This window comes from Mytilus trossulus, chromosome 3 (genome assembly GCF_036588685.1).
Source record: "Mytilus trossulus isolate FHL-02 chromosome 3, PNRI_Mtr1.1.1.hap1, whole genome shotgun sequence".
NCBI classification, from domain to species: Eukaryota; Metazoa; Mollusca; class Bivalvia; order Mytilida; family Mytilidae; genus Mytilus; species Mytilus trossulus.
Genome location: NC_086375.1, coordinates 38,003,452 through 38,024,020, shown reverse-complemented (window position 1 = coordinate 38,024,020; position 20,569 = coordinate 38,003,452). Strand labels below are relative to the sequence as shown.

General features: G+C 31.5%; 1 protein-coding gene across 3 annotated transcripts in view; it reads left to right on the top strand.

The window, feature by feature from the left end:
* Positions 1 to 20,569, top strand: part of LOC134711410 (spermatogenesis-defective protein 39 homolog) — a 28,710-nt gene that overhangs the window by 467 nt on the left and 7,674 nt on the right. Inside the window, exons 2-13 of one of the 3 annotated variants that reach the window (XM_063571971.1) lie at positions 4,304 to 4,384; positions 5,075 to 5,195; positions 6,107 to 6,250; positions 6,958 to 6,987; positions 8,672 to 8,788; positions 9,164 to 9,252; positions 11,653 to 11,721; positions 12,422 to 12,514; positions 13,418 to 13,554; positions 13,858 to 13,885; positions 16,397 to 16,470; positions 18,496 to 18,586. In XM_063571971.1, the coding sequence (XP_063428041.1) occupies positions 4,304 to 4,384; positions 5,075 to 5,195; positions 6,107 to 6,250; positions 6,958 to 6,987; positions 8,672 to 8,788; positions 9,164 to 9,252; positions 11,653 to 11,721; positions 12,422 to 12,514; positions 13,418 to 13,554; positions 13,858 to 13,885; positions 16,397 to 16,470; positions 18,496 to 18,586 (1,074 nt within the window). The remainder of the gene's footprint in view (positions 1 to 4,303; positions 4,385 to 5,074; positions 5,196 to 6,106; positions 6,251 to 6,957; positions 6,988 to 8,671; positions 8,789 to 9,163; positions 9,253 to 11,652; positions 11,722 to 12,421; positions 12,515 to 13,417; positions 13,555 to 13,857; positions 13,886 to 16,396; positions 16,471 to 18,495; positions 18,587 to 20,569) is intronic. The other 2 variants (XM_063571972.1, XM_063571974.1) reach the window with 2 other exon arrangements.

The following is a 20,569-nucleotide window of genomic DNA, read 5'->3' as shown; positions in this document are numbered from 1 at the left end:
GGAATTTAAAAATATGGCCGTGTTTACCCCTCAAAATTTACTATGAGTACAGAGAAACTGGTACATCTAGGAAATTGTTAAGGCATGGCAGGAACTAGATCTATAAAAGTTATATGTAGTCTACGTTTCAGAAAATTAAAAACATACCTGGATTTTGATGTCCAGTTTTTTCCAGTCTGCAGAAGATAGCAAAAAAAACACACCCCAGTTTCATTTGATATGGACCACTCATTTACACAGTTTAAATCACCTGTTGTCTGCAGATGTCTATTGTCAATCTATTGTCCATTTAAATCAATACTACTCACAACATGTATTATATGAGGGGAGATTCTCAAACCTCTTTCCCGACTTAGTTTATTTTGGCACCTTCTGCAGGAATGAAAAAAACTGGATAGCAAAATCTAGTCAAGTTTATAATTTTCTAAAATATAAAATGCATTTAAAATTTATATATCTAGTTCCTGCCATCCCTTAAAACTTTTGCAGGTGCATAGGTTTGTCTGTACTCAGAGTAAAATTTGTGGTGTAAATACGGCCATATTAGGCAAAAAGTTATGATGAACCTTAAGACTTGGGGTATCAGGTCCGTTTGTGCCCAATACACTTTCGCACCCTACACATTAGCACCTTGCACATTCGCATCCAAGGTCCGTTCGCGCCCAATTTTAATTTAAATTCTAGTTGAATAATTGGAAAATCATGATTGTTGTTTTAAATTGCTTTGGTGTAAATACTGAATGTACATTATTTATAGCTTGGTATGAGTAAAACTTTGAAGATTTTAAATGAAAAACACAAAAGATAATTGTTTTTAACAGATTGGCCCCTTTGATCTGAAACAATGAAACAATAAAATATAGGAACCAAAATATAGCAATTCACTATTATAACCGAAACATGATAAAATTTATTCAACACCCAAAAAAACGTAGTCAGAATCTCACTTCATTTTGAAACAAGTCAATGAAACAAAGTTGTAGCAATACATGTACACTAACCAAAACATGATTAAGAGTTATTCACCACAAAATAAAACGTTGACATAATCCCACTTAATTTAGAAAGGACAGAGACATATATACGTCTCTGGAAAGGATTATTATAATTTTTTTTAACCATACCCTATCCAAAACATGATTAAGATTTATTCAACATAAAAAAAAATGGTGTCTCTCTTTATTTTGAGACAATGACAACAATTATACTTATAAGAATAAAGTATTACAAGGTTATTAAACACAAAACCAATTAAGATTGGGCACGAACGGACTTTGGGTGCGAACATGTAGGGTGCGAAAGTGAAAGGGGGCGAACATAGGTGGTCAACTACACCCCAACCCAGCCCTTCGAGGGAAGCTCTACTGTATGTGTACTGTGAAAGTCGACTTTGGTATATATTTACCCACTTATTGATAGGATTTCAAATTCCTGTGATATAAGACACAAAATGTGCACCATAATTCAGTTACCTTGTTTTGTAAAACCCATTGACATAATGGTTACATACATGTACCTACCTCTGGATCCACCACTGAAACTATGAGAATTAAAAAAAGATGTGGTGTTTGCTTACATCCTCGTTCTTCAGTCTCTAGTGGAATGTTTTCTCATTAGGCAATCATGCGAAATCTCTTATTTAGGTCTGTCAAAAACTCAAACAGTCTCTAAATTACGAAAGGATTGTGCCTGATATTCATATGATGAAATCATAATCTTTCAATCAGTTTAATTGAAGTCTGGAGCCGGCATGTCAGTTAACTGCTAGTAGTCTGTTGTTATTTATGTATAATTGTCATTTTGTTAATTTTCTTTGGTTTCATCTTCTGACATCAAATTCGGACTTCTCTTGAATTGAATTTTAAATGTAAGTATTGTTATGCGTTTACTTTTCTTCATTGGCTAGAGGTATAGGGGGAGGGTTGAGATCTCATAAACATGTTTAACCCCGCCACATTTTTGCGCCTGTCCCAAGTCAGAAGCCTCTGGTCTTTGTTAGTCTTGTACGTATTATTTTAATTTTAGTTTCTTGTGTACAATTTGGAAATTAGTATGGCGTTTATTACCACTGAACTAGTATATATTTGTTTAGGGGCCAGCCGGGTGTGGAAATTTCTCGTTACATTGAAGACCTGTTGGTGGCCTTCTGCTGTTGTTTTTTCTTTGGTCGGGTTGTTGTTTCTTTGATACATTCCCCATTTCCATTCTCAATTTTATAAGATTACATACAACAAATTCTTACAAGGTTTCCAAATCTTGACAGGTAGTCGTACAAGTACATGTATGTGAAAATATGGTCATGTAAACAATGAAAATTAAACTAACTTTTGTAGAAGTAGAAATGTAAATTGTGTGCATTTGCCATAAATTTGTGTATGCTTATATCATGTATATAATGTACTATAAATTTAATTCATAATTCATCAATATAGATTCAAAGAAAAATTTGGGCAACTATTTGAAATAAAAGAAATTGTGAATTTAGATTTATATGTAAATAGAACATATTTTAATTCATGAATATGTATTTTTACAAACAAATTGTGTTTGCATGAAGTCCAGAATAGTAATGCATTTAGATGTTACTATATAAATAACACATAGCTGAGAGGGTGATAGAGCAGATTGGTACCCCGAGAAAACATTGTCAACCGCGGCGAAGCCAAGGTTGACAATGCCTTTTCGAGTGGTTCCAATCTGCTCTATCACCCTCTTAGCTATGTGTTATTTAATTTATTATACTGAATGTCCTATCATTATTGGCTTTTACAGATTACTTTTATTTTAAAATTATTTTCTATGACGTCCCCTTCATAACAACGTTACCGGCATTAGAAAAAAACCCAACAAAAGTCAAGCAAGATGTTTTATTTTATTTATTTTAACAGTCCATAATAAAATCTGAGCCAAAACGTAGAACTTAAGCATTGTATAAAATTCCTTGATGTGAATTCAATTCATTGTTCTTTGAATTATCGATTACTGATTGGTCTAGACGAGAGGGTAACATTAAAAAAAAATTTCACCCGCTCAGCCATGTGATAGAGTAAATTGACACCCTTGCCGTAGCCAATCAAAATATGGCATTTTAAAGTGAAGTATAATAAAGTTATTTATCTCGTTAACATGGTGAAAAGAATAAAGAAATAAATTTTAATAGATACATGTACCAGGATTAAAATTTTGTATGCCAGGCACATGGTTCTTCTACAAAATACTCATCATCGACTCTCAAATAAAAGAAATTAATAAGGTCTCAGAGCATCGAGGACCCATTAATAGGTTGTAGTCACCAAATGCGCTTTGGTGAATTTAAAAAAATCGAAATCTTAAATTGGTACATTAAGTTGAAAGAGCATTTAACAGGCTATTATTTGAACTTGGAATTATTTTTAACTATAAAATTTGCACAATTTCTTGTGTTTATTTTTTTTTTAACAAATTCCATGTTTATTTGGTATTAAAATCTTTTGAGCGGTTAATAACACTTTCCGTACAATGTATTTTGGTTAGATAGTGTTGTGCGTGGCACAGTGCATTCTTTTAAAAATATACTATTTTTTAGTTTGTAATAGAAAGTGTTATGCGCAGCACAGAACAATTCAGTACAGAAAAAGCATGGAATTTATTAAAAATTTTAATAACAAGAAATCAAGCAAATCCCATAATTAAAAATAATTCTAAGTTCAAATCATAGTCTGTTATTTGTAAAGATAGCTGCGGAACTCTAACTCTCATGGTCCCTTTTAATTTTTTTTGATTTTGCGGACCATAGTGCTACCGATTTTTCCTAATTCAAAACGTTTGGAATTGCGCAAATAGTCAAAAAATAACATAAGGACCTTAGAGCTACAGTTCTGCAGCTATACTAAAGAAACAAAATAATGCTAAAAATATTGATAGGATCTTTTATCGAGATATTTTATTTTTTACAAATGGCTGGAAAAGGCTGACTGTATTTGGGTCTCAAATCAAAAGAAAATAAATGTAGAATCTGCTTTAATTTTGGTAAATTACAATTTATAAGCTCAGTCTGCACCGTTAGCCACTAGTCCGATGCCCCAGACTAGTAAATTTTGATTTCGGACAAGATTTAAAATTTAGTTTCCGGACTAGTAGATGCAAAAGTATTTAGCGCAGACTATTTTTAAAAAGCTATTGAATCAAATATGAATAGAAAAATGATTATTGAGCAAAATATTTTCCACTGTAATAAAGGAAAGAATCCAGGCTTAGGAGCCTGAACATCTGAAACAAATTTCTTAACCTCATCTAAGTATGTACTTCATTTTGTTTATTTCAGAGTTCTGTAGAAGATGAATACTGGGATACATCTAGGGCATCTGCAAAGAAAAATAAAGCATTTAACCTGTTTGATGATACAGTAAGATACACATATCTAAACTTAGTGGTGCTTTTGCTTTTTTATGCCCTACCTTAGTAGGGGCATTATGTTTGTCAGTCTATGTCTCTGGTCATCTGTATGTCCCGCTTCAGTTTTTGATCAAGGTAGTTTTTGAAGAAGTTGAAATCCAATTAACTTGAAACTTAAATACACATGTTTTTATCATATAATCTTTCTTATTTTAATTCCAAATTAGAGTTGGACTGTCCATTGAACATAGAAAATGATAAAGCAAGTGAGGCATCATCACACTATGGAAACATTCTTGTTTATTATATGCATTTATTTTTGTAATTTTCAAGTTTATAATTATGAATTCAAATTTTGTAAGGATCAATGTAATTTTTGACTTCCAAAGTGATCTAGTTCCATTATGACACAATTTAAATTTGAGTTACTTCCCCTGGCTGTCATTTTGAAGTGGTTAATGGTTGATTTACATATTGGACTAACCAAGTTGAAACATGTCATGTGGTATAAATAAGTAGGATAAGAGATACTTACTAAATCAGTGCAGAGTGTTCAAAAGAAATTTGAAAAAAAAATTAGAATTGTTCAGAATACAACTTTTACTACCATCTAGCAGTCCATAAAACAAGTTGAAATAATATATCCAATCTCTTTTTCCCTTTTATGGTCACTTGCATTTTATATGCTGTTTGTCAACAGGTGTCTGTAGAGACAGCAGATGATTTACGGAAGTCCAAGAGGCTACTACGATCATTTGATGATGACGATGATGAGTCAACTGATACCATTAACTGGGATGGGACACCTTCGGCTGAAACAGGTGATGCATGTACCATTCTCAGATGTTTAAGTTTTTTGAAGTGTATAAAATATTTTCAGGTTAAATCTACCAGCTCTACAAAATTTCTGTATAATTATTTGTTATAATTAGTTCTGATTAAATATTTTGATGGTACAGGTAGGTAATACAATTTGAGAAGATATTGCTGATAGATTTGTGAAATCCAAATTTCATGTTGCTGGCTGGCTCCATAATTAAGACACTCTAGAACAGGATTCAGTACACCTTTTTCATAAAAAATGATAGGTAAAAGAAATAAACATGTGATTTAAGTGAAGGATATATTACAATACCTGCAGTTAGTATGAACATAAAGCCTTATTATAGTAGAGTGATTGTTATTTAGTTTCTATATTTGTTGATATTTTGAATGTTTGATTTGATTGTTTGCATGTGTGCATTAGAGTCTGACAATGAAAATTGTAGTATGACAATTAGATAATAAAGATTATTACTGTCCTATCGATGGAGGGAATTATGACAAGAAGTTGATTAACAAATGTAAAACAAAAATGTTTTCTGGCAATTTATCAGCTTATTTTAGTAACAAAAAGATAAATTTACTTTGATCATGTGTTGATGCTTAACCAACTAGCTATTGAAAAGTATTGATAAGCAATGGCAAACAAAGCAAACTGTTCAGATTGCCTTTACAGTATTTATAATTATCTTTATACATTTACATATTTGATACTTCTGATAGGCAGAAAAAATGTTTCTTCTGTTAATTTTATAATTTTGACTTTATTTTACAAATTGTCATGCAGCATGTGTATCAAAGCTAGCATAGATATTTTCAATTTATACACTATAGTATTGTGAAAATAAAGCATGTTCGAATGTTATATTGTATCTGTTTCATACCAATATATGCTTGCATTTATCAAAAGCCTCAAGAACACCACAACCAACCACTGTTTCTCCTTCCCCAATGCATCAGCCAATCAAATCATCCCTTTCACATGACAAAACAAGAGAGAGGCTACAACCAATTCAGCAGATGACACATACAAGATCCCAAAGTTTTACCATCGGTGAGTTTTCCTCCAGACACGTGTGGAACTTTTGTGTGATTCACCATATTTTACTAATTTAAATTTTGCAGTTGCATTATGCAAGTTCTGTTAGCATTGACAACATAATGTTCTTCAGAGTTTGCAAGTACAATGTAGGAAATCTAGTAAAAAGACATCTGCTAACTTACAATATTATTTTGGAAAAAGAATCTATAAAATTAAACCAATTTTAGGTAAAAATTGCATGAATTGCAATCAAAATCTTTTGGACTGACTTGATATCTAAATATTCCAAGGCTGATCACTGACTTTGATACACAAAATATAGTGCATTGCAATTTGGTCATAACATTCTATACATACTATCCATGAACATTCCCAGGAATTTATCGATGTAATATATGCTCAGATATTCAAGGCACAAATTGATGTTTCACTTGTCAAGAAATTTACATAACTTTTGCAAGGTGCAGGAATCTGATATCTGTTCTAAAAATATAAATTATGTCATTGTTAACCTCATCTTTAAAAATTGGAGTTATCTTCCTTTGTCTAGAATAGCTGTTAAATCAACAACAACCAATGCAATATATAATTTTACTTCCCACTGATAAATTGAAGCAATATTTAACGTTAAGTGCTTACAAGCACTTTCATGTTCATAATGCTCTCTAAAAGTTGTCATTGTTTGTGATTGCATACTAACCACCATGTTAATTTTCCAGACGCACAAGATCAAAGCACTAAAATTGAAAGTATGAACATCCTTGCATGCTCCCTTTTCATATTATAATTTTGTTAATTTATGTATATTCATATTATTCCTCATGTTATCATTGCAAGCTTTATATTTGTTTGTGTTGTTTCATTTTGTTTAAGTTGACCTTCAAAACTTTATGAGCTTACTTAGCAAGTTACAGTAATGATTTTATTGAGCTTTTCTCTGTTATTGTCATCTGTCCTGACACAATATTCAGACCCACAACTGGATGGCAAAATCAAGTTTTCTCAATTGGATTGTTTTACATTTTTCATTTTGGCGGCTTTTATAGCTGACTATGCATTCATGGCTTTGCTCATTGTTGAAGGCTGTACGATGACCTAAAGTTGTTAATTTATGTGTCATTTGGTCTCTTGTGGAGAGGTGTCTTATTGGCAGTCAAACCACATCTTTTTTTATATATTATGTAATCATAGTCTTTGAAATACTTTGGTTTCATGTATTTGATATTGCAGTACATGTACCAATATTCATAGATTTAGGGAATTTGTACTTTCTTGGATACTAGAGTTCTTTGCTTGAAAAATTCCTCAGGCGCGGATCCAGAAGAGGGGGGGGGGGGGGGTGTGGTGTGGTTCTGAGGGTTGGAACCCCCCATTTTTTTGGGACAATTAATGCATTTGAATGGGGACATGTACTTGAAACCCCCCCCCCCCCCCCCCCCCCCTTTGTCCTTGGTTAGGAACACAACCCCCACCTTCTCCCCCACCCCTTTTTAAAATGGCTGGATCCACCCTAGTTCTTCATGCAAGCAAATAGGAAATTTTGTGTTGAAATTTATCAAAGTTCATCTTTTTACCCTGAAATCCTTGAAAATCATTATCCAACAAAGCATGCATTGTGGAAATACATTTGAATATCTAGTTTTTGGTAGAAAATGCATAAATGCATAAATCATTCATGTTTTGACCATTTTTCTTGTAAGAGTTCAATACTTTCATGACATTTGCAGACGATTTTTTTAAAAAAATTGTTAGATATTTAGGAACAGTTTGATGGTAGTAAGATTCAGCCTGAATTTTATGTGACTAATTTACACATCTCACAATGATAGATAATATTTTGGTAAAATGGAGCAATGGCTGAACAGATTTGAAAACTTGTCCAAAAACTATTTTAATACATGAATGGTTTTAGCTATAAGAGAATTCCTTCCTGGTTGCCTACAGCCTAAAACATCTATATTCATATTATATTCATATTCATATTCATATTCATATTCATATTCATATTCATATTCATATTCATATTCATATTCATATTCATATCCATATCCATATATGATTATGTCAGAGCTTTTTATTGTATTTTATTAACATAATTCATTGACATATGGTATATACATGTATGATTTAACAAAGCTTGAATGTACATTTAAAATGTAATCAGAATATATATCTATCCATGTTATGATAGTTTGAAAAGATTTTTGTTTGTTGAGCAAGACAACTTTTAAAAATATCAGTATTGTTTCAAAATGTAACTTGAATTGAAACATTCGTTATGACCATTTGGAATATCACTTTGAATTATAAACATGATTAAAGGAGAAATTACTCTCAAATAATTCTTAAGAATTGTTATAGATTGAAATTTAAGGTATACAGGTATTTTATTTATGATAAGAATGAATTATTGAAAGGTTTTGTTTTTTCTAGGTGCAGGAAATGTGTCATTTCAGCCAGATTCTGGGTCGATGTTGTACAGCAAATCACAGGAGAAACTATCTACCAGTTTGTCTAACACATCTTTGAATAATCAATCAATTCATGATGGTAAGTTACTTTGGTTATCAGATACCATCCACTACTTTCTTAGATATTGATAGAACAGATTTTGGGTGATACTCAGAGAAACAGTTACACTGGGGAAAAAAAAATAGGTTTTTAAAGGGGTTGAGTAATATGTTATGGCTTGTAACCTTTGTATTCATATAGACTAAATGAATTACCCATGATGCAAAGGATGATGACAACCCACCATGTTTTGTGTCAGAATTATGTTGTGATGATGAAATATTGTTGTCATTTAATTATGACTTAGTCATTGTCTACAGGAATGCAGAACAAATATTGAGAAAAAACAAATTTCAAAAAATATTTGTGTGTTATAAAAGTTTTGATTCCGTTATTTTTGTTTTTATTACATAGTTGTTATATCCAACCAACCTAAAACTCCACAAACAAATGATCCAAAGAAATTAGTGGAACAGATTCAATTTTTACAACGACAATTAGAAGTAAGTATTGAGTGTGTCCCAAATAGATGTTGAATATACACACATCTGTCAAAGTTTAGTGGAGGGTTGGCGCTTGCAATTTAGTTTAACCCTGCCACATTCTGTATGTGCCAGTCCCTAGTCAGGAACCTGTAATTCAGTGGTTGTCCCTTGTTGCTGTGTTACATTTTTGTTTTTCATTCATTATTTTGTACATAAATAAGGTCCTTAGTTTTCTCTTTTGAATTGCTTGTCATTTCGGGGCCTTTAACAGCTGACTTTGAGATATCGGCTTTCCTTATTGTTGTGTCATTTGGTCTATTATGGATAGTTATCCAATTGGCAATCATACCACATCTTCTTTTTAGCTCACCTGTCCCAAAGGGCCAAGTGATCTTTTAACATCACTTGGTGTCTGTCGTCCATCGTTGTTAGCTTTTACAAAAATCTTCTCCTCTGAAACTACTGGGCCAAATTAAACCAAACTTGGCCACAATCATCGTTGGGGTATCTAGTTAGAGCAAATCTGACATGGGGTAATATTGTTAATCAGGTCAAGATCTATCTGCCCTGAAATTTTCAGATGAATCAGACAACCCGTTGTTGGGTTGCTGCCCTTGAATTGGTAATTTTAAGGAAATTTTGCTGGTTTTGGTTATTAACTTGAATATTATTATAGATAGAGATAAACTGTAAACAGCAATAATGTGCAGCAAAGTAAGATTTACCAATAAGTCACATGACCAAAATGGTCAGTTGACCCCTTTAGGAGTTATTGCCCTTTATAGTAAATTTTTAACCATTTTTCTTAAATATTAGTAATCTTTTACAAAAATCTTCTCCTCTGAAACTACTGGGCCAAATTAAACCAAACTTGGCCACAATTACATTGGAGTATTAAGTTTAAATAATGTGTAGCGTGACCACGCCAACTAACCAAGATGGCCATCATGGCTAAAAATAAAATATAGGGGTAAAATGCAGTTTTTGGCTTATAACTCAAATCAAAGCATTTAGAGCAAATCTGACGGGATTAAATTGCTTATCAGGTCAAAATCTATCTGCCCTGAAATTTTCAGATTGTTCAGACAACTCGTTGTTAGGTTGCTGCCCCTGAATTGGTAATTTTAAGGAAATTATGACGTTTTTTTTTTTTTTTTTATTATTTTGAATATTATTATAGATAGAGATAAACTGTAAACAGCAATAATGTACAACAAAAATGGGCAATTGACCCCCTTAGGAGTTATTGTCCTTTATAGTCAATTTTTAACAATTTTCATAAAATTTGTTAACTTTTCTTACATTTTCAACCGAAACTACTGGGCCAAGTTTATTATAAAAAGAGATAATTGTAAGCAGCAAGAATTTTCAGTAAAGTAAGATGTACAAATACATCACCATCACCAAAACACAATTTTGCCATGAATCCATCTGCGTCCTTTGTTTAATATTCACATAGACCAAGGTGAGCGACACAGGCTCTTTAGAGCCTCTAGTTTATATATTTGAATGGTAACTATAGTTATTCCCAACATAGGAAAGTTTTCTGGTCTCTGTGTCTGTTTGTTTGTTAGTTTTCCATTCTCTATCATGTTAATATTTTTGGTTAAGGGAGTTAATGATAAGGTTGTGGTCAACATTAATTTGAAATTTGTAACCAATATAATGTAAACTTTTAAAATTATGATCAAAATTATGCATTCGCTACAGAATTGATGTTTTACTGAACATGGTAATTGGTTGGATAAATGGGAATAGTGTATAAGGGCATAACTTTATACAATGGTGAACCTTCATGAAATTTAATGAAACTTTGACTAAAATCATAGTAATCACTTATAAATATCAATTAATAGACCACTTTAAGTTTTTTTCCCATGAAATAAGTGGTAAATTATGTGCCCCTTTATGACATCATTTACCAGATAAATAAATATCCCTGTGCTAATAACATTCATTAAGCGTCTTAGTGATCTTTATTGTGCATTGTAAACTAGAAATAATGTTTGTAGGTGATTAATTTCATTTCCACTCTTGAGAGCAGTGCGGATTGTCAATTATGAAAACTCAGTTTGCCAAACAATCAGTGCAATAAAGAATCATAGTTTTACAACCACTTGCTCAACATGGAAGTGACAATGCCCTTAAACTTATGAATGATGTTCACTAAAACCAAAGTTTTTGAAGGAAATGCCTCGAAATTCTAAAGTTACTTATTGAATTTTATAATAACCATTTGTTAATTAAGCAAATGGTTTAAGAATTTGAAATGAAATTAAAGAGCCCCTTCTTTATAAAAAAAAACATGGCTGCAAATGTAAACGATAAGGTGGAATCAACATGTGTTTGCTTGTGTGTACATTTGTACAACTGCATGATATGTACCCCTGTAGTACAGGTTTATTGTTTAATTTTCAGAGAGCCAAGGCCAGTGGAGGCAGCAAGATTCCTGTTGATGAGACAGTACAGAGAATTATAAATGGAGAGGTATGATGCAAAAATCTCAATGACCTCTAGAGGTGTTAATATGATCTTCAACAATACATAAATGTCTATGCGAAATGTATCATTCTTAATTCCCTGAATCTCTACAACATTTGCATTAATTTGACAGATTTTTATAAATATCTGCCATCAAAAACCAATTTCCTAAATAAAAAAATAAACAGCATTAAGGTGTAACAGAGGAAACAAAAAATGTGCTACCTTACTTGGTACATAAATATGTGGTCAAATTGTTTCTTTAAACTGACAATTCTTTTTTATGTCATAATTTTTCTGGCATCATATAATGATATAGTGAGTTTACTGATGTTCTACTTTCTATTTACAGCAGATTTCAGTCAGTGTGTAGCTAATGATAATATATTTGGTTAGCTTCCTTGTTAGCTGAACCGTGAAGTCATTGTTAGGTTAGGTAAACTACCCATTTAATAGTAGACTAGCCCAACAGACAACCAATCTATCTCTCTGTAGGACTAAACTACTTTAAAAGGAGGGTGGTATACCTTACCTAACAATGACTTCACGGTTCAGCTAACAAGCAAGCTAACCAAAGATATTACCATTAGCTTCATACTGACTGAAATCTGCTGTAATATTACTTACTATTTACAACTCAGTGATCTGAATTTTATACTTTTACAATATAAGTGACCTTGCTTTCACAATGTTTTATAAATTTCAGCAATACAGTCTAGAGATGTACAAGTCAAAGAACGACAAATTTGCACTTTTAGATCAAGCTATAAAACTTCATGATGGGAATGCTATTACAGCAGTGAGTATTACATATATATAGGCAACAATAGTATACCGTATTTCAAAAGTTATAAATAGATTGAGAGAAAAAATCCTGGTTACAAATCTAAAACCAAGGGAAACACATCAACTGTAAGGAGAAACCAATGGATTAATAGAAACACTGAAGTGCAACAAAAAAAAATGCCAACATACATAGACAAGAAACTATTTGATAACAACTGTCATATTGCTGACTACATACATCTGACCAAAAAAAATTAAAATCACAATAAATAAACTGATTTTACAACAACAACATTTTAGGATCAAGATTTCGTACATTGTTAAAGAATAAAGATTAAAGTCATTCCTTTCCTGATCATATGCGTAATATTTTAGAGATTTCAATTAAACAGTCCTCCAAATCATAAAACTAACTACTACAACATTGTACAACTGTAAAATTGAAAGTGTTCAAAATCAAGTAAAACATTATTCATTTCATGACCTATAACATATAAGCTTTATTAGTAACTTTAGCTTTAAATTGAATTCTATGCCAATTGGATTGGTTAATAAGTGGGTAAACTGGTATGGAATGGTATCTACCATCATAATAATATGAAAATGAAGATGTGGTATGATTGCCAATGAGACAACTCTCCACAAGAGAACAAGAGACATAGAAATTAACAGTTATATGTAACTCTGCAGCCTTCAACAATGAGCAAGGCCCATACCACACAGTCAGCTATAAAAGGCCCGGAAATCACAAATGTAAAACAATTCAAACAAGAAAATGAATGGCCTTATTAATGGACAAAACAAAAATGAACGAAAACAAAATATGTAACACAGAGTTAAAATAATCTTTTATTATCTGTCCTACAAGATAAAGTAAAATAAAATATTTTAACCTATAATAAATTTTTCATTTCAGATCATCCTTTTTATAAAGAAAACAATAAAGCCCTCCATATTTAATCTAGAGTTACAGAGAAGGCCAGTAGCAGCTAATCATTTGATCAGTTATATGAAAGCTCATTTTGACTTGAAAGAATTAGAAGATCTACTTGGGTAAGTATAATTTTATACTCATGGACACATACCATAGTAAATGAACACAAGTACAGAATCTTGCATTGTGTCAATCCAATAAACAGCAAGGCATTTAGCAATTTCACGGATATTTGATACATGTATTGTAGTTATGCCAAAGTCTCCATACAAACAAATACAAAATGTGTACTCTGTTAAACATTTAAATTCATTTTTGAACTATACCCACACAAATCATGAACACTGGTATCCTACAGATAAAAGTTTTAGAGTCAATAAAGGAATTCCTTTAAAAGAGCAATATAAATATTTATGTTTCAGGATGTTAGGGAGGAATGAAGAAGCAGCAGTATGTATGATATATTTAACTCTTGTTTATGGTACCTAACACTACAGGGAGATAACTCTGTAAAGTCAGCTAAACGTTTTAATTACAATGTGTTGTATAAGGAATATTAAGCTTCTCAATAATCAAAATTGGTGTTTTTCAAAACTGCTATATAACCAGTGTAATTTTTCTGACAATATGGTTGGTTCAAAATTTTTGAAATTTTTATATTTATGTTAAAGGGTCAAAGTAAAAACTTTGACAAAATTTTATGAAAATTAAACAAGCCAAATTAATTTTAGTGAAAGTGTTGGGTACCACCTTACTAATCAATTGCGGAAGGTCAAACAAATGGTTTTTTTTTGGAGGACATCAGGATAAGAAAATTATTTAATTTCCAGCAAAAAATTAAATGTTAAGGCCACACCAATTTAATTTCTTGTTCTACGGATTTTTGGACTTCAAAAATTGGGGCGAGCGAGCGATTTGAAAATTTTAATAAAAAAATATTTAATTTGCAAATTTTTTAGGCGAAGCTTAAAAAGTAGAGGCGAGCGATTATAATTTTTTTTTGTAAACATAAAATAGTAGGTTTTTACTATATTAAAACTTGATTTATCACTTGTACCTTGACATTTCTTTAATTTATGAAATATTTTTCCCCTGTTCATGCTGTTCAACAAGAAATAATTGAATAATTAAATCTGGTCTATGTATGTGTGACTGACAATGAGACAATTCTTCATCCAAGTCATAATCAGGTTCAGAACAACCCCTTAATGTTATGAATATCCCTTTTATGAGGGGTCATAATATAAGTTATAATTATTTTTTTTTTGTAAAAACACTTTAAGTACAAAAGGGCTAATATTTCCCCAAAGAACTATAATATTTGGTATTAAATGGTCAAAACGTGCCCAAGAATTTTGTAATATTCCTGGACTTTAACCATGTTTATAACGCATTTACTTTAACAGTTTAATATTATTCAAAATATGTGGACCCATCCCTCTTTTAGAAAAGTTGTTTAAAATATAATGTATTTCTCCTCTTTTTGAGTAAAACATTCTAAGTTGTCAAAGGTTTTGTATAGTAGCACTATACAAATCCTTAGTATTTCTATTTTCTTTTCTACTTCAGTAAACATGGTAAAATGACCCCTTCAAGGCCACTTGTCTGAGGGAAGGTTGTTCCCAACCTGATAATAACAAACATATGTCAAAGTACGGCCTTTTACACAGAGCTTTTATCCCGACCAATCAGCAACCTTTAATGGACCACAACTTAGTTTTGTACACAATTCGAACAGGAAAACCAACGATCTAATTTATATTTCCAAACGGTAAAATACCAATGAACCACATCAACAAACGATAACGGCTGAACGACAGGTCCTTGCACAAACCTGCAGCGGGTATGATCGTCACCATACATTATAATTGCAGTTGAAGGCAAATCCTTCAGAAGTTCTTTGTACTTTATTTTAACAACGAACATTTTTTTTAGGGAATACAAGTTAGGGGGAAAGAAACTAACGTTTTGTTCTGTACTGGTATTTCCGGTTATATCGGAGCACTCCAGGTGAAATAAATTGGTTTCATGCTGAAACAAATATTCTCGCAGATATTTACAGTGTTGTGGGGGTACTGATAGGTTTAAAATCGTTATATAAAGGCTAGACTGAGATTTTATAAACAAATGTTGCGATCTTTTTATAATATTTACAAAAAAACAGTGCGGGAAATGGACATGATTTCATTTCCGGATGCGGGAAGCGGGAATATAATAAAAATAAAAAAATTCTGTTTTGAAAAAAATAGGTGCGGGCGGGTCCGTCGAACAAGGAATCAAATTGGTGTGGCCTAAAATAAAAAAAAATATTATTGGATTTATAGCTCTATTATTTTATTAGTTCTTATGGATTTTTTTTTTTTATGACACTCATTTAATTTGTTCAACAAATACCTTTTTGCAGTGATATTTAAAAAAAATCAACTAGAAAACTATTTCATCAGCCCCTTTCCTTAAGAATTAATCAAAAGCTATTGGTCATTGGTTTAACTAATGGCCTTAGCTTAAAAGAGAATCTGCAGACAATAGAGGAACATTCAAACTCATAAGTCAAAAATAAACTACAACCCCATGGCTAAAAAAGAAAAAGACCACCAGACAAACAATAATACACAAAATTTATGGAATCTTCATAAAAAGGAACTTTTCCATCTCATGAAAAAACAAGTTGATCTGAAAAGATATAGATTTGTTTCAATGGCATATACAGAAATACCGTAAAGGAGTTACATTCTGAAATTCTGAACACTATAATACAAGACAGTTTTATTACTAAAAAGATTTTTTTAAGTTTTCAGTAATTGTTGAACTGATGAAAATCAAAAAACAGCTTTTTAACTTATTTTCAATCCATCACAATATTAAGTTCAGGTTTATAAATGTGGAAAAGTATTGATTAGTTGTTCTTTCATTGTGTGTTGGAATTTGTAAACAATTGTATTATTTCCTTTTAATTAACAGATGTTGAAGTATAAGCAAGCAGTTTCTATAAGTGATGCAGGTGCTAAACTAAAATCATTGGATATGTGTTTAAGGTGAGTATTTTGTTCTTCCCATAATGGTTTAATTATGCTTAATATACAAATGAATAGGGTACGCCTTTTGATTTTACTAATAGCAAGAGTTTTTGTTCTATCAGTAATTATAAGCTGTATTCAAATAAGAATTTAAAATACTGACTTGAATTAAGCAGTAAATTTTAGATTGAAATCCTGAATGCTCTAACAGTGAGTTACTATGTTTGATATAACAATCATGATTATGATAAAAAAAAAAGGTAAAATCACACTGGTTTCTCCGATTTAATAGATAGCAAATGTTTTAAATTATATTTTACATAGAATCATTAGGTAAGAATCATTTTAACATTCCAAGTACCGATAAACCCCTAATATCATGCACAGGATCACAATTTCGACAGGTATGTTATGATGCACTTGAAAGAACGCTGCCTGTAGTTCTTCCAAATTTTATCATTTCTAATAGATTTCTATCAGTTGGCTATGATTTATAATTGTTACAATATTTAATTTATTGACACACTTCTTCTCATGAGAATTTTACTCAATACTATAAATTGAGTTTTACTCATATTTCAGACTTTCAAATATTTATTTGAATATTTCAATACTTCAAAGTTTATGTTCAGTTTTCACATGAGTTTTGACTTATCATTAAATCCAAGCAAATAAGTACCTATTAAAATCTCAGATTAGTTATCTGACAGACTAGTTTACTCTTAAGGTGGCTAGGGCGTCTTAATTAAAACTGACAGAATTTTTTGATAACTTGTCAAAATGAAGCTTTAGGGGTCACTGAACTTGTTTTCTTGCTACATATTGAAATAGGTAAATTCATAACACTTTCTATTGTAAAAACTACTTTATAGGAGTCATCTCCCCTTATTTGGTAAATTTTGATAAATCTAATGAAACAGAAACAAAGTGTTTTTGCAAAATTACAACTGCAATTATGTTTAAACATACAATTTTCTATATCATTCAAAAGTCTTGTACAAAAATTACATAAAACTCTAAAAATTTGCATATTTCACCAAATATATAGACCAAAGATGTCTGCTTATTCAAAATCCAAGATGGAGGAAGACACAGAGCCTCCTTAAAGGAGATTAATAAACCTAACTTACACAGCTCAGCTAGCTAGCCAGCAAACCAAAGATATTACCTTTAGCTAAACACTCAATGCATTCTGCTGTAGACAGGTCTTCATGAGGTGGTTTTCATTTCAAAGGTATCTAGACAAAATTGAATTAATGTCTAGTTATATTCAAGCCATTTAAAAATAAAATGCCAGGCCAGCATGTTCTTCAAATTTAGAAAAAAATGCTGAATTTAAAAATACATAAAACTATCATCTAAGTTATCACTAATATACAACACAAAATATTGTGATAATTGTTCATTAAAACGTTTTTATTCTACAAAAACTTACAATATAGCTATACTCAAATATTTACCTCTTGCTTATTATTTTACTTTTCCATGTTATTTTTCCAATCTCATGGAACTCACTCAATACCTCAGCAGATCCATTTATAGCTATTTTTAGCTCCGAGTGTTCCTCTTGAAGGTTAATTGAGAAATGCACAGATCAGAATAGATGGAATAGCCTTCTTGTCTTAACTGCAAATGTTGCTGATGCCATAAAATATATATATGCTTATTTTGCAACTGTGAAAGCGTTCTTAAAACTATTTGTAAAAAGAAAATATTTTTTAATAATTGATCTATACAAACCATATATCAAACATGGTTGTCTCATGTTGAAAGTGGTTTATGTCAGTTGCCCTTCACTTCATTTTCATGGTAAATTAAAGTCCATCACCAGAAGAAAAAAAACATTCAAAATTAATTTTGCATGGTTAAGTGATCTTTCAGCTGCTTTGATCATTTTATCTTTTTAAAAGAAATCATTGTATTTTCTAGAGTTTTTAGGTTTACTTTCATGGGTTCTTGATCAATGTATAATAGTCATTTGATAAGTTACTCAAATTGTTACTTCTATTTAATTTGGTGTAAATATTGAATTATATATTTCAGAGCACACTTCTCAGCTAATCCACAGCTATCATCTGAAACACCATTGTTACAGGAACACATAGCATTATTAGAAAGACAAAGACCAATAGAGGTAAATAAGAGTTAAGTTGTATGATGATTTTAATTGTATTTAGAGACATTTACCTATAATTATTCAGCTATCATCAATTAAGCAAGTTATACATTTCAATGTGTGTATTCCTGTATTACAGTGATACATGATATATATTCTTAAAATGACGAAACGCAAGTCTGGCATACAAAAGTTTAAGCCTGTTATCTCTGATTTTTTTAAAGGCAGTGCTTTAAGGCCTGACTTTTAAGTCATGAGGTTCATCTTTTCATACGCAATCCATGCTGGGGGTCTTTTGGCCAGATATAGATCCGGAAATGTTCGAATTTCTCCTCTTCTTTGTATGGTATGATATGGTTTTTGTTTCTTTCATTTACATTGGGGACTAAAGAAACGACCAGTGTGTATTGTTCGTTTTATAGAACTTGTTAAAAGTGTGTATTTTGCATTATAAGCAGTCAACCTGACTACAAACTATCATTATTTGTATATTCCGTGTGGAAAGAGGTCGGGTCAATTTCCAAGTGTTATCTGACATCTAAAGATTCTTTAATTAGTTCAGACGTTGATATAACAATGAAAAGTCGACTGAACATGATTAATATTGCATCTTCTATAATTCAAAGCGGAATTCGGTTTATGAACGAGAAACCGTATATTTCGGTATTAGTTATGTATGTTTTCTACGTATTATCCTGGTTACCGGTACTACGTTCCGGGTATGAGCTATTTGATATATTTGATGTGTAACATTACAATCGGGTACCAGCCAATCTACGTGTGTATGTGTACATGATTTACCGCCAAAATGACCGACTTAAAAAATAGTCCATAAACGTTCCGTATAATGATATGCAAATTCATAATTAATCGTAACTTTTTTTTATCTTTGTATAATTAATATAACAAAATGGATTCCACAAAATTGAAAATAGCATTATTTTACGAGGATTTCTCATATTTTTTTCACTTCGGGGCGCAGTAATACGTATGTTTTGAAGAAGCTCGACGAATTTGACAAAGTGAATTGAGAAGGGAACGGATAGATATATACGTTCTTGCTATCAGGTAAAACAATTTAAATGTACAGAACAAACACATTTACTTCACACAAATAGTACAGGCTTAAGCTTTTTATTGTCTAGCTTATACACGACTGTAGTCAAGTGTTTAAACGACGGCGGTGACATACTGGGTCAAGTCTAAATATGTAAACATATCCACGTGCTATTAGGTAGAACGCATCGTAATGCAATATCTACAATTTTTCCTCCTTTATACATCGTTTAACCAGATATATTTCTCCTTTTTACATCGTTTAACCGGATTTTTTTTTTTTTCAAATACACTTAAACACGGGTTGTATGTACGTATCTTTTCTAGTGTTTTCTTGTTGTTATTAAAGTTCATTTGTTGATGTTTAGAAATTTTTGAACGACTGAACACAGGAGTGAATGAATGCAACAATTATATATACTGAAGACTTGGGCTGTACAATGATAGTATACGTATATCATACTGATAATCATTCTAGCAGTAATTATGTTAGTTTAGGATGTAATGTCTAATGACAGGAATTCATGAGCTATGCCTCAGGCTTTCTGAAAAAATATCAATGACAATGTAAACAGGAACAAAACATTGACACGAATGATGCTCTCTTCTATGTTATATAGTTATTTAGGTATATGTGTTGCACAAGTTTCAATTAAACTTAAGTTATAAAACTTTTTTTTCAGGGCACAAACCCACTTTAAAGGGACTTGTCTACTGCCATACCCATCCTATTTTCATGCACCATTTGCAAGCGAGAGACTGAATGGTTTGCAAAATTAAAAATCAGGACGGTGTCCAATTAAAACAAAAGAACTAAACTGGATGAATATTGTAGGAGAAATCTAGACATGCTAGAGGAAAGTTTTGATTTGTGAAATTGGTTTTCCTGAAAAGTCAGTCATCCTAGCCTGCAGAAAGGAACTATAACTGTCCACCACCAACTGA